Genomic DNA, 15,063 nt, shown 5'->3' with positions numbered 1-15,063 from the left:
TGTTGTGATTGAACCTCCTTTTACATGTTTTTATTTGGTTCTTTGGTTTCCATTTCTGTGAATTGCCTATTATATTTTTGTCCATTTTTCTATGTGGCTGTCTTTTTCTCTTTGATCTGCAGGATTTCTTAATATATGTTGTTGTGGTTAGGTGCTGTTGAGTCGGTTTTGACTCATAGCGACACTGTGTACAAAAGAATGAAACACTGCTGGTCCTGCGCCATCCTCATGATCAGTGTTATGCGTGAGTTCATTGTTGCAGCTACTGATTGTGTCAGTCCATCTCGTTGAGGGTGTTCCTCTTTTTTGTTGACCCTCTATTTTATCAAGCATGATGTCCTTCTTCAGGGACTGTTCCCTCCTGATATCATGTCCAAGGTATGTGAGATGAAGTCTCTTCATCTTCGCTTCTAAGGAACATCCTGGCTTCAGTATTCTTTGCCAAAGTTCCCTGGTGGTGCATTAAGAGTGTGGCTGCTAACCAAAAGATTGGCAATTGAAATCCACCAGCCACTCCTTGGGAACTATATGGGACAGTTATATTCTGTCCTATAGGGTTGCTGTAAGTCGGAATTGACTTGAGAGCAATGGGTTTTCTTAATATATGCTGGATACTAATTACTTTTCAGTTATGTGCATTGCAAATATTTTCTCCTAGCCCTTGACTTGTCTTTTTAGTGTGTTTATGGTATCTTTTATTGCATAGGAGTTTAAAACTTAAAATATCCAAATTTCCTCACCTTTTCCACGGGCTTTTGTATTTTGTGTAAAATCCTTCCTTACTCTGAAGTTGTAAAAGTTTTATGCACATACATATTTCATTGATTCTGGTATATTAATAGATGTTATTTTACTTTTAACCTCTTTAAAATCAAGATGTGATTTATAGACATTGGAGTGTCATGGTTTAATTGTCAGTGTTTTTGTTTTTTAGTAGTATATTAAATAAGCTTACAATCGACGGCATTTTAGATTAAATGAAGATCTATATATATGTTGTTGCTGCTAGGTGCTGTCGAGTCGGTTCCGACTCATAGCGACCCTACGCACAACAAAATGAAACACTGCCCGGTCCTGAGCCATCCTTACAATCGTTGTTAGGCTTGAGCTCATTGTTGCAGCCACTGTGTCTATCCACCTCATTGAGGGTCTTCCTCTTTTCTGCTCATCTTCCAGCACTATATCAGACAATGTTCCACTGCTATTCATAAGGTTTTCACTGGCTAATGCTTTTCAGAAGTAGACTGCTGGGTCATTCTTCCTAGTCTGTCTTCGTCTGGAAGCTCAGCTGAAACCTGTCCTCCATGGGTGACCCTGCTGGTATCTGAATACTGGTGGCATAGCTTTCAGCATCACAGCAGCATGCAAGCCCCCACAATACGACAAACTGACAGACACGTGGGGGATCTATATATGTACATATGTGAAATTTAAACAAAATATTGCTTTTCCGATTCATATTATTTTTAACTTGCTTTTTCCACTCAATATATTATAAGCATCTGAAGACATCAAATAGACAATATTATTTTCATTGACTGAATACCTATTATAGAAATATCATAAATTATTTTACTAACCTTCCATTTTGGGACATTTAGGTTGTTTCTAGTTTTTCTCCTTAAGCCATGTGGTAACAGATGCACTTATAGCTAAATCACCGAGACATTATTTCCTTAGGAGTTACCTAGCAGCAGAGTCGCTGAGTTAAAAGACATTTAGATAGTAAAGATTTGACCAAGTTGCCAAATTGCCCTCTGCAAAGTGTATACATATTTTCGCTCCCACCAACCATTTTTGAGAGTGACCATTTCCCTGAATTGCCAGCCTTACGTCTGCAAGAATGTTAAGAATTTTGTTATAGACATCATCTTAAGGAGTTCTTTTGCCTCTCTGTGAAAGCATATACTTTAATGTTGCTAGCTTCCACTGAAGAGGTTTGAGGATTTTCACAAGGCAAAAGAAATGGGACAGTTGCAGAAGAGGGAGAAGAAAAACAGACTTAATCCAGAGCCCTCCGTAGCTTCTACTGTGTCATTTTTTGCTTAAAAGGCATAATGCTGGTTGTTGACATTTTTTAAAAGGAGGTTGGTGTGTGTAGATTTAAAGGATAGTTCAATATTTCAAGAAAGGTTCTTGGGCCAGAACTGAGTTAAACACATCTCTACAAACAGTTTTCAAGGACCTACCGAAGAAATGAAAACAGGGAACCGCAGATGTGTTCCATTGCACACAGATTTCTGACTCATAAAACATACTGAAAATGACCCAACAGAGGACATAAATCTTACAAGTCACCCAGGAAGTAGCCAAAGCATGGGAAAGAATAGGATTTGCTTTAGAGTCATTTATTATTACGAGCATAAAATAAGAAAAATATGAATTTCATGTGGTTTTTGCCTGTGTGAAGTTGAACTTCTACAAAGGCAGCTTTAAGAATTCTTGCAAGATGTATTCTTTCCGTGCACTCTCCTGAAGTTTAGCTTTTGTCTAAGTTACCAGCAAGACATCTTTTTGTTAGGGTGTGGAAGGATTATGGTGTGACTTGCTTTCTAATGGAGAGAGTGTATTTTGATTAACAATCAGCTTTACTATAGCCCAATGCCTGTACTAATAAAGGGAGCAAATGAATAAATAATACAAGTTAATAATGCTCCTACTAAGATTTTTTGAGCATTTTAATATAGAAATTTGTAAGGGAACTACTCTGATACTAACCTCCACTCCTCGTCCGGTTTTAATCCCATCCCAATGTAATCCTACTCTTGGTGAAACTCTAATTCTGTCCAAACATAGGAGGATCTGACCAAGAAGTGTGTTGATTAGAATAATTGAGCACATGCTGTAATGGCAGATAATTGAGAATTAATTTCCTGAAGGCCTTATAGGAAACCTTCTGTAAGAAAAAGTGACCAGTTTCCTTTCAAATAACATAGTAATGATTGATGTCCTAATAATGGGATTGAGATTTTCAGCCTTTAACCTTTTAATCTTTGGAGTGATGGGTAGAGGATATACAGCTGAACAAAGGGTGGTTAAAATCCATACAGGCAAAGATAATTCAGGTAAAGAAAAGTACCTAAGATTAATTGAAATTGGAGACTACTTTTTAAGTGCTTTCAAGTACAAAGGCCTTGTGCAGTCCATGGTCCAACTGAATGTTATTCATTGAAGGCCAAGGAGCAATGTGTTGGGTAGGGACCTGAAAAAAGCTTGATGCTTTGAACACTGTTTCTGAGAGTATCAAAGAAAGCTATTCAGTGGGAGAGGATGTGACCCATGTGACCAAGATGCAATATTGAAACCCATCAGTAGTTTGACTGAAAAGCCTTTTAATCTCAGTATGAAGAAGATGCTTGTAAGGGACAGAAGCCTAACCCTTGACAGGGATGTGCTGATGAACAGTGTACACCAGTGTCATTTCTTGGCCTGGGGAGACCCAGCCAAGACAGTGAGAGGCTTAATCTTTGTAGGTCAGCATATACTGAGGAGACATGAGAATCAGGAGGCTTGTTTGATTGACGATAGAATTGACCAACTGTGCCGCATGAATGAAGGGAAAAGATTTGTATGAATTATGAATAGCCATGCAGGTAAGGGAGGAGTTGAGAGTTCTCTAAGAAAAGCAACTGGGCCAGGTCATGGATCAGGGACAACCCACATGGACATTTAATCTGAGCAGGAGTCCAATTTTAAAAGGAAAAATGTAGATATCAAAAAAAGGTAATGGAAGAAAGGTCTTATTCCTCTGGTAACTATTTTTCTAGCTAAGGCAATTGAGGGGGTTCATAGAAGGACATTGAGCTTTGCTGGACAAATAATAGTCCCCGGAAGAGAGACTTTGATTTCTAGGAGCAGCTGGGACCAGAGATGAGATGGGCAGATCTTGTCTAGGTTTGTATAGTCTAAAGAGCTGTGTAACCCTCGAACATGAGGCAAGAGGACTTTAAACCGATTTCCTTTCTGGCAGTGTATGACTGAGTGGGAATACCACTGTGTCATTTAAAGGCATTTACTTTAAGGAATTTGAAGTGTTATCCTATCTTCAAATTAAACTATTAGCTAAAGTATAAAACCAAAGCCATCCCCTTGCCTAAAGTGAAACATAAAAGACATTGTCATAAGTGGCGGGTACTTACGAGATGAAAGTTATAACAAAAGAATTGTTGGAATAAAAGAAAAGTGTGTTTAGTGTTTTTATCTCCCATTGCTACAACACATATTTTATAAAAGGCCCAGCCTTACCCACATATGGCCAGTTTTCCAAATAGTGATTGAAAACCAGGCAAACTAATCTTGGTGGTGCTTTTGTGCCACAAAACTGTGCCAAAGAACCCATGGTTTCAAAGGAAGGAAGGATATAGCTAACTTCTTGGGGAATGCTGGAGACTTCTCAGCTACTTAAATCGTGTTGGAAGCAAATCTTATGAAAGAGTGGTTTGCTGCTATTGGCTCCAGGAGCGTCCATTTTTCATTACTTACCCTTAAGCCAAGTATCTTTCTCAGGACTTTCCTCATTTCCAAATTCAGATGAATAAAGAGGATATCGGGTTTTGCTACCCTGTTACCAAGCAGACAGATGGAGTTTGGAGAACCAGAGTGAAGCTGCAGAATGTTAGCCTACCTTCTTCCCTACCAGATCCCCACGGATGCCTCTTGAGTTGGCAGTATTTGTTACTTTTTGCCTTTAATTCAGAAGGGCATTCAGAGGGAGAAGATATTTAACTTTGCCCGGTGTGCATTTTCATCATGCCTCTGTTGGCAGAGATTCTGTCCTTTTAATAAGATACTGAATAAAATGCAAGAATCTTTCTTTTGTGATAGGAGGAACAATGGCGCCTGGGTCAGATCACTGGTATCCACTTCAGCCAGAGCCTGGAGTAAGAATGTTCTGGAGAGAAAATATTCCTGGGTGCAGCTTACTAGTGTCTGTAGGGCATTGATTTTCAACCTAGTAGTTGATCTTTTTTGAGGGAGGGGCATGTGTGGAACCATCAGACCTCACTGCTCTCCAGGGCTGGGTCTCCTAGTATTGTAAAATGTGTACCTTCTTCTGGTAGCTAGTACCTGAGCAATGGGCTGTGATTAAAATAAAGCCTAGAGATGAACATGGTGGGCCCATTATAATTCCTTTCCTGTTGTTTTGATTCTACAGGACCCCCTACATCAACACCAGAGCTGGGTAAAGCTGTTCACTTTGAGATCAGTTATGTGAAGGCACCTGACGCCTTATCTGCCATATGCTAGGTTACCTGTAAACACCAATTCATTTTCCTTTTCCTCCCTTTCTTCCTTTGACATGACATGGTGAAACTCAGGGGCTTTGGTGTCGGAGCCGAATTTGAATCCCACTTAAGAAGTTACTTAGCTTCTTTGAGCCTCAGCTTCCTCAGTGGTGATTTTTCACCTTAAAGAATCGAGGCAAGGATGGCATGAGGTGAAACATTAGCCCTCAGCTCACGGTAGATCCCCAGTGAAGGATGCCACCTCCCCTTCCCTTCCTTGCCTTAAAAACCTCATGAATATCTGTATCAAAAATTCTGAGGGGCTGATAAATGCGGTATGCTGATCAGACCTTCCAGTTTAAACGAGAAGTGGTATTGAATAAAGCTAACGTCTATCAGAGCACACACATCAGGTTTACTAACAGAAGTTAGGGCATTTATTTTGGCATATAATCAATTCTGCTATAACTGACATATCTGTTCCTAAAAATCACCACGCTATGCGAAGTCGTGCTACAGAAACCACAAGGCTTATGGGGAAAATGGAGCTAGGGGAATAACACTAAAAAATTTGCCAGTGACCCATATTGAATAGAAACCTAATATAAACTGGGATCACTGGTGGTGCAGTGGTTAAGAGCTACAGCTGCTAACCAAAAGGTCGGCAGTTCAAATCCACCAGCCACACCTTGGAAACCTTATGGAGCAATTCTACTCTGTACTGTGGGGTTGCTATGATTTGGAATTGACTCAACAGCAATGGGTTTGTTTTTTGGTTTTGGTAGTATAAACGGTGGCACAATTTTCTATATATTGAATGGTTAAGAAATATATAATACTATAGTAAACACGACACTTTACCTTGAATAAGGCCTGAAGATAGCTTGCAGAAGTGGCCATTGGAAGGGTTGCAGCTTATGAGTTACTGTGAAGTGGTAAAAGGTTATCTGAAATGACCCTGAATGTTATAATACCATATATGGATGGGTGTGGTGCATAAAACACTGTAAACCGAGGCAACTGGCTGCTTGTGTTCAGCTAAGTGAAGTTTTTTGTGTTTAGTGTTTCTCGTAGAGAAAACCATACATAAGCAGACATAAAATTTACATGATGCTCTTATCGTTCCCTTATATATTGATTGCATTAAAACAAATTTGTATTTTCTAAACAAGTGTTAAAGAAGAACTGACTGTGCAACTTCCCAGCAAAGGCCACCTTCCCTTAGATAGTACCCAAAAGTAGAAGTAAAAAGAATCAACGTAAAATATATAAGCAAACAGGACCATTAACATCCTTTATAAAAGGGCAAACATTATATATGTGTATGTGTGTATATATATATATATGTATATGTGTATGTATATACACATATACATATGTTTCAATTTTTGTATCATTTATGTATAGGTTATATATTCTTTTTTTTTTAATATATTCTAGGTAAGTGGAGTTATTGTCACATGGTGTTGAGTGTACAAGAAATGGGAGTATGGGAATGGGGTGGTCGTTGGCTGTATTTTGTGGTGATTGTGGATTATCTTGTTTGATCATCTGCTACCTTGTTGTCCTTCCTCGTTAGGTGCCATTGAATTGGTTCTGATTAATAGTGATCCTATGAAACACTGGTGGCATAGTGGTTAAGTGCTACAGCTACGAACCGAAGAGTCGGCAGTTCGAATCCGCCAGGCGCTCCTTGGAAACTCTATGAGGCGGTTCTACTCTGTCCTATAGGGTTGCTATGAGTCAGAATCGACTCGACGGCACTGGGTTTGGTTTTTTGGGTGTATGTACAACAGAAGGAATCACTGCCCGGCCCTGTGCCATCTTTACAGTCGTTGCTATGTTTGAGCCCGTTGTTGCAGCCACTGTATCAGTCCATCTCATGAAGGTCTTCCTCTTTTTTCCTGACCTTCTACTTTACCAAGCATGAAGTCCTTCTCTAGGGAGTGGTCCTTCCTGATAATGTGTCCAAAGTACGTGAGATGAAGTCTCGCCATCCTCACTTCTAAGCATTCCAGCTGTACTTCTTCCTAGACAACTTTGTTAGTACTTCTGGCAGTCCATGGTGTATTCAGTATCCCCTACCAACACCATAATTCGAATGTATTAATTCTTCTTCTGTGTTCTTTATTTATTTTTCAACTTTCGCATGCATATGAGCAATTGAAAACACCATGACTTGGATCAAGCATACCTTAGTACTCAGAGTGACATTTTTGCTTTTCAACACTTTAAAAAGGTCTTTTGCAGCAGATTTGCCCAGTGCAATATGTCTTTTAATTTCTTGACTGCTCCTTCCATAGGCATTGACTATGGATCCAAGTAAAATGAAACCCTTGAAAACTCAATCTTTTCTGTTTATCACGATGTTGCTTATTGGTCCAGTGTGAGAATTTTTGTTTTCTTTTTGTTGAGGTATAATCCACACTGAAGGCTTTAGTCTTTGATCTTCATCAGTAAGTGCTTCAAGTCCTCTTTGCTTTCAGCAAGCAAGGTTGTATCATCTGCGTATTACACAAATGATTTAGTTGACGGTGCTACCGTCATAATCCCGATCTCGCATGAACTTAGCTTTATGGGTCAAGTAGTCAAGAAGTAATGGTATGCCGTGTTTCTTGATTCACCCAGGTCTCTTTTTAAAGATCTCTTTGAATGCATCATGTGTTCAAAAAATAAATGTGATCATGAATATATATGCTGCTAAGAGAATAGGAGTAGGCATGTAATTTGTTGCTGTTAGAGGTGGTGTAGGCTCAAAAGTTTGGAGAGCCCAGACATTAACTTTAGGAGAGGTCCATGAACCTTTAGAATTGCATATAAATTTTTGTTGTTAAGTGCATTTTGGAAGGGAAGGGTCCTCAGCTTTCTTTATATTACCAAAGAGGTCTTTGATCCTGAAATGGCCAAGAAACCCTGATTTAGAAAACTCCATGGAATTTAGATCCGTATGAGTTGTTTAGGGAACTTTAGAGCCATCTATGGTATATCCTAGCATATTGATGCCATAAAGGGGAACTGTTAGAGTTTCCTCAAGAAGCACTCCTTTGTGTCACTCTCGAGGGCAGCACAGAGCTACCTGTACCTCTGGGTCAATCCTACATCTTATCTTTGATGTTTCCTTTAAAATTGTCCACATTGGTGGTGAGGGACTCCTTTTCTAACAAAGAATTTTGCCCTTTGACTCATGCTTCCTTTGACTTTATTTTTCAGATGGGAGCAGCGAGAGCTGCCCAATGGGCGTGTCTATTATGTTGACCACAATACCAAGACCACCACCTGGGAACGGCCTCTTCCTCCAGGGTAAGGCATGGGTGGATGAGCCCTGAGACTCTAACTAGCACCATGGAGTCACCCAACCTCTTCAGCACTTGCTGCCCTATCCTTCTGCTTGTTTCCCCTCACTTTCTCCTCCAGTTTCTCTTTTTTCCCCCCCTTTTCTGTAGTCTTCCCCTTCTATATTCTTTCTTTTTTCCCTTCTCCACATGTGTTTTTTTGGTCCATGACTGAAGGCCATGGGTTTTAATAAGTGGTATTCAGATACAACACACTGTTGGGTCCTAGAGGAAGGAGGGCTAGAAGCCCCCCGGGCTATTTGTGTCTTGATGCTGCCAGTCATTTCATCCTACAGAGAAATCCCTGTTATGGTCAGGTTTTCAGTCCCTTTCAGCAGAGGTAGCAAAATACAGTTAAATTTATCCCAGGTCACTTGGTTGATTTTCCTTTCACTTACTTAGTTCTGCTTTCATTTGTCAGAGTGTATAGGCAGTCCCAGATTACGAACAAGTTCCATTCGTAAGTCTGGCTTAAGTCAAGTTCGTACTCTAATGCCAGTTAGTGAAATGTTTGTCTTGGTATATAGGTTACAGTGTGTCTTTCTGTACATAAGAAAAATTAAAGAAACACTTCCAGATATACGAAAACATCTTTAGCATAATAATACAATAATAATAATGTTTTGGTGCCTGTTGCAAAGAAGCACCCATTTATTATTACGACCCATTGTATATACCTTGAATTTTTAATATAATAGGCTCTACAGGGGTTGGTTTGTAACTACAGGATGTCGGACGTTCAGATGTTTGTAACCTGGGGACTGCCTGTGCTAGAGTTTTTGGAACATCTCTGGGAAAAAAGGGCTGACAGAGTTTGAGATAGAGAGTGTTGATGCATTTCGAAGTACCTTGTGCCCAACCTGCCCCTGAAAGCAGTGTGCTTCTCATTCAGCTGGTCTTTGTTAGAGGGAGCTAAGTCCTCCAAAACCAGAGGCTTCCAAGTGAAGGAAGACGGTCCAGGTTCAAGGAGAAGGGGTTGATTCCCTGTTTGCCAGGGACAGGAAGTTCTTTCCACATGTGTCTCCGAATCCTGAGAGCTTTCACAAGGGAATGTATCTGCTCTTAGGGAAGAATCACCTCCCAGTGAAGCAGCCCTGAAGGGGTCCTGCATAAAATATGAACGCTTCCCCTCCTAAATTTGCAGAGGGAAAGGATGTCGGCAGCGGGGAACATGGAGAGAGCCCCTGTGCTGTTTGGTTCAGCTGTCAGGTGTGCGCCTGGCAAACACCCCTTCATCTTCTGGCCCCACAAATTTCCACAGGTGGGCTCCCTTTAGCTTCAGTTTTCCGGTAGGATGCTTGTGTTTTCCTCTCTTTTCTTACCCTTCTGGGAATGAAGCTCATAATCAGTCATCGTTAGTCTTTACTCTGTTTTCTACTTTGGCTTAAGGTGAAATTACCAAAGTTCAACATTGACTTCTTAAATTTAAAAAATTTTGAACATTTTATTATAGAAAATTTCAAACATACACAGAGTAGTATATAATAAACCCCCATGTACTCGATACTCAGCTTCAATATTTATCAACTCGTGGCCAGTCTTGTTTCATTTTTACCAGGGGTTTGACAAACTACAGTCTGTGGGCAATCCAGCCCTCTACCTTTTTTGTAAATAAAGTTTTATTGGAACACAGCCATACTTATTTGTTTACTTGTTGTATATGGCTGTGTTTGCTCTATAATGGCAGAGATGAGTAGTTGTGACAGACACTATATGGCCTGCAAAGCCTAAAATACCTGACCTGGCCCTTTACCAAAAAAAAAAACTGACAACCCCTGATCTATAACTCTCAGCCACCCCCTGTTCCCTGTTCTATATTATTTTGATGCAAAATCCTAGATATTATATAACTTTACCCATAAATATTTTAATATGTATTTCAAAAAGATGTTCTCTTATTAGAAAGTAAAACCACAATATCATTTCCAGTATTTCCTTGATATCATCAAATATCTAGTCACTATTCAGTTTCCCCAAGTATCTCAGAAATTAAGCACTGACTTTTAACAGTGCATATTGTATACTTGTACTTTATGTATTTACATGTATGTTTAAAAGCAGCAGTGACTCTCTGTTTCCTGGTTGCTACTTCTTCACCTATCTGGTGTGTAAATTATGTAGGTCTTGTCCTGGTAAGCATCTGGATGGAATCTAAATAAAGATATTCGTCTTCTAAGTATGGTCAAGGAATTGCACTTCTTGAAGTTTTAAGGTCGGACACTAGATTAAGTTTTCTTATTTCTAGGAGAGTTTTCAGAAGGCCCTGGTGGTGCAGTGGTTAAGCGTTTGGCTGCTAACTAAAAGGTTGGCAGTTTGAACTCACCAGCCGCTTTGCAGGATCCATAAGGATTTACAGCCTCGGAAACCCTATGGGGCAGTTCTACACTATCCTATAGGGTCAATCATGAGTTGGAATCGACTCCACGGCAATGGGTTCTTTTTTTTTTCTTCATGTTTTCCTGGGAGATGGTTCAGTTTTACACCCAGCTGAGCCTATTAATTCTTCTTGAGTTTTAAGCAAAGAGCTTTGAGCCCCTGACTTTTACTTCTGCTTTGTAATGGTTGGGAACCCAGAGAGAATAGGAAGATTGAAAGCTTAAGCATTCATGGCTAATTAATGGGAAAAGTTCCACCTGAGGGAACTATTACAATGGTGAGAGCAATTCTGAAACTACAGATGGAGCCATTATTCAACAGACCCCAGTCACCAAGGAGTGAGATTGAGCCAAAGGATTCACTTTATCAAGGGCATCCTCTTACGTCAAACCCATGGGAAACCCGTAGGAGGTTCATTGATTTTATCCAGGACCTGGTAACTAAGAATGAACGCAGCAATTTGTTCCTCAGTGATTCTGAGGTGGTGTTCAGAGTAGAAGTGAGCAGGGAGAGTGAAGACTGTAGAGCAACGGGCTTGCGGAAATCCTCACAGAAGGAAGTAAATCAAACTCGTCTTGCGGGAAAGGCTGGACTTACATATGAGGAAGGAGTTCCAGGTGGCGGAACAGTGGAGGCCCCATTGTGCGTGTGGGAATGTAAAAGATATGTTTAGGGGCCAGTGCATGGAGCAGTTTTGCTGGAGTGGACGGTTCGTGTAAAACAAAAATTTTCCAATATGTCCAGCCTACAGTTTGGTAGAGATGCCTGCTGGAACCAAAGAGGGCGAAAGGGCTGACTCGGCCTCCAAACACTGCTCTGCTTTTATATACTGTACTGTGACCGAGTAAAAGTTCATCTGGAGTAATGCGTGGGATTATGCTGCTTAGAACTGTGAAATTCATCAGTACAGGCGACTACTAGTTAAGCAAGTGGACTGAACATGTGTTTATTTTCATTCATTCCTCAAAACTCTTAAAATGGCAATAAGGTATATAAAAAAGTGTAAACCCTCAATGATAAAGGAATGGAAGAGGAGAAGAAGCATATGGGAGATGTTAATCAAAGTTTAATTGTGGATAGTAGTAGCTGTAGTAGCTAAAGGCAGGGGCAAACTAAAAAAATAGGGTTCAGTGGGGTTCCATCCCCAGGCTAAAGACTGGCGGGTTTTTTGCTGGGGAAAGTGCCCAGTCTAAGGGAAAAGAGCTGCAGGTTTATTTGAAAATCTTCTAGTGGAACAGTGGGGCCTCTGCCTGAGCACCCTGCAGTGAAGCCTACTAGGCAGCTAGCCCCACCTCAGTGCACAGAGCTTCCAGTCAGCATTTTGTGGCTTACTTTTCCCCTTTAATTCTTTATTTTTATTTTATCGTGATTAAATATATATAACAAAACATTTGCCAAAAACAAAGCTATTTTTACATGTATGATTCAGCGAATTTAGTTCCGTTTAATTCCATTGTGCAATCATCACCACTGTTTCCAAATTGTTTCATCGCCTTTGACAGGAAGTCAGTACCCCTTAAGCAATACCTCCCCATTTCCTCCTCCCACTCTTAGTGGCTCCCTTTAAAATGGGAATGAACAGCCAAGGATCAGCAGACAGAAAAAAGGACCTTGGCAAAAATTATATAGGGAGCTGAAAAAATTTCAAAAAGTAAAACAAAACTATAATTAATATCCTCAGTGATTTTGGAGAAAATATAGTACCTGTGCAACAAGAACAGGAGACCATAAAAAGGACCAGGCAGAAAACATACAGAGCTTTTAGAAATTATATATATAATAAACAGCAGAAAGAAAAAATTAATACAAGGGTTGAAAGATAAAGTTGGGGATGAGAAAATTAGAAGGTTGGGCCAGGAGATCCAACATCTGAATCGTAGTTCTAGAAAGGGAGAACAGAGAAATGGAGGATAGGAAAATCAAATAATAAAAGAAAATTTCCATACCTAAAGGATATAATATCTAGATTAGAAAGTGCCCCATAAGTGCGCAGCCCAGTGAATGAAAAAAGACCCACCCCAAGGCACATCCTAATGGGATTTCAGAATGCCAAGGGAATATCTCAAAAGTTTCTAGAAGGGAAAAAACAGGGTACATATACAGGATCAGGAATCAGAATGCTGTTCTTCTTCTCAATAGCAACTATGGAACAAAGCCTTCAAAATTCTGACAAATTTTTTCCCACCTAGATTTTGAATTTTCGTCATTTTAATACTCAAGTATGAGGGGTAGAAAGAAAAGCATTTTCAGACATGCATGGTTTCCAATTCAGCTTGGATACATCCTTCTCCAGAAGTTACTGGATAACGTATTCTACCAGACAGGAGGAAACCAAGAAAGAGGATGATATGGAATGCAGGATATGGAGGGCTTAACCCGGGAGAGGGGCCAAGGGAGTTCACAAGAGGAAGATGACTCAGGACAATAATATGGACAGGCCTGGGAGACAAATGTCCACATTAGATGAAAGATGAAAAGGAGAGATGTTGCCAAGACATAAATGACACTCAGAGGCCACCTATCCTATCAGAGTCTGGGAGTGAAATGGTAAGTTCTTGAAAACCAAGCAGACAAAACAAGGAAGTCTTATTTCAAGGAAAGAAAAAAAGCAAAAATGTTATGTAAGAAAGGAAATGTATTTACATTATCCTGTATGGCTCAGCTGTGAATACTATCTACATAGTCATAATACAAACTGAATATTGATTTATTAAAAATGATAATTTTCTGTATTAGAAGAATGAGGAGAGGGCAGCATTTGTGTTGGGGTGAATATGAAAATTACATCCTCATCTTTGGTAGTGGAAAGTCCATAATAATATAAGATGGCAAAAATCAAGAAATAATAGAATGAACATATTGTCTGGAAATATGGGTATAAATATTGGAAGCAGCAGCTGAGGGTTAAAAGTGGTTACCTTTAGGGAGCAAGAATCAGCAGTGGGGAGAGGTAGGTCAGGAGACCACTGATTTTCAAGATAAGGCCTGCAATACTAGTTAACTTTTTAAACTATATATACATGATTTATTTGATAAAAATAAGTAAACAAATCACTAGTTTAGAGTAGTAATGAGAAAAGTGGGAAGATGCTAGATTGTTGTTAAGTCCTAAAAGATTTTGACTCAAGGGCAGTGGGGAGCCAATTGAAGCTTTTGATCAGGAGCATCACATAAGAGGTCAATTTAGTATGGTTACAGTCTTTATAGGCTGGGCTGGAATGGGGAGATTAGTTCATAGACTATTGCAGTAGTTCAGGCATTAGGTGATAACAGATGTAGATGTAGAAATGGAAGGGCAAGAATAAGGAGACCATAAAAAAGAAAGCACCCAGGCTGGGTGACTTACTGATGTCACTGGGAAAGGAATTTGAGTCAGGAAACATGGTACAGTTTTATTCTGAGAGGGTGACTGACATGAGGTAGCCTGGGAAAAAAAGACTCAGGTTTGGGGAGAGAGCTGTGACATTTAGTTGAATCCTATATGACAGTAGATCATGAAGGTAAGGCAGTCTAAAGCCAAATCCAGACTAAATCTGCGAGGTGACCATGGGAATGGGAACTGGTTGAGGAGAAGCCACTTTAGGGAGGTGACGAGTTGAAAAGGGTCATTGAAGAGGTGGCTAAAAATTCATTTGGAGGCTACCAGAAAATAGAAGAAGGTACCAGATTGAGGCACAATAGCCAAGTAATGTAAGAATTCAGAAGAGACAAAATGAGAACATAGCTGTTGTTGTTGTTGTTGTGAGGTGCCATAGAGTCAGTTCCGACTCATAGTGACCCTATGCACAACGGAATGAAACACTGCCCTGTCCTGTGCCATCCTTACCGTCGTTGTTATGCTTGAGCTCATTGTTGCAGCCACTGTGTCAATCCACCTCGTAGAGGGTCTTCCTCTTTTCTGCTGACCCTGTACTCTGCCAAGCATGATGTCCTTCTCCAGGGACTGGTCCCTCCGGACAACATGTCCAAAGTATGTAGGACGCAGTTTCGCCATCCTTGCCTCTAAGGAGCATTCTGGCTGCCTTCTAAGACAGATTTGTTCATTCTTTTGGCAGTCCATGGTATATTCAATATTCTTTGCCAACACCACAATTCAGAATCCTCAACTCTTCTTCGGCCTTCCTTATTCA

The 15,063-nt window shown here is 40.1% G+C and overlaps 1 protein-coding gene across 3 annotated transcripts in view; it reads left to right on the top strand.

Annotated features, from left to right (window-relative positions):
• WWP2 (WW domain containing E3 ubiquitin protein ligase 2) overlaps positions 1–15,063 on the top strand; it is a 167,245-nt gene that overhangs the window by 127,588 nt on the left and 24,594 nt on the right. For 2 of the 3 annotated variants that reach the window (XM_064273835.1, XM_064273834.1), the window contains one exon: positions 8,436–8,525. In XM_064273835.1, the coding sequence (XP_064129905.1) occupies positions 8,436–8,525 (90 nt within the window). Of the gene's footprint in view, positions 1–247; positions 379–8,435; positions 8,526–15,063 lie in introns of those variants that run through there. The other variant, XM_023556622.2, reaches the window with a different exon arrangement.

Source organism: Loxodonta africana, chromosome 21, assembly GCF_030014295.1.
Source record: "Loxodonta africana isolate mLoxAfr1 chromosome 21, mLoxAfr1.hap2, whole genome shotgun sequence".
Lineage (NCBI taxonomy): Eukaryota > Metazoa > Chordata > Mammalia > Proboscidea > Elephantidae > Loxodonta > Loxodonta africana.
Note: the sequence above shows the minus strand (reverse complement) of the source record. Positions and strands in the feature narration are given on the sequence as shown.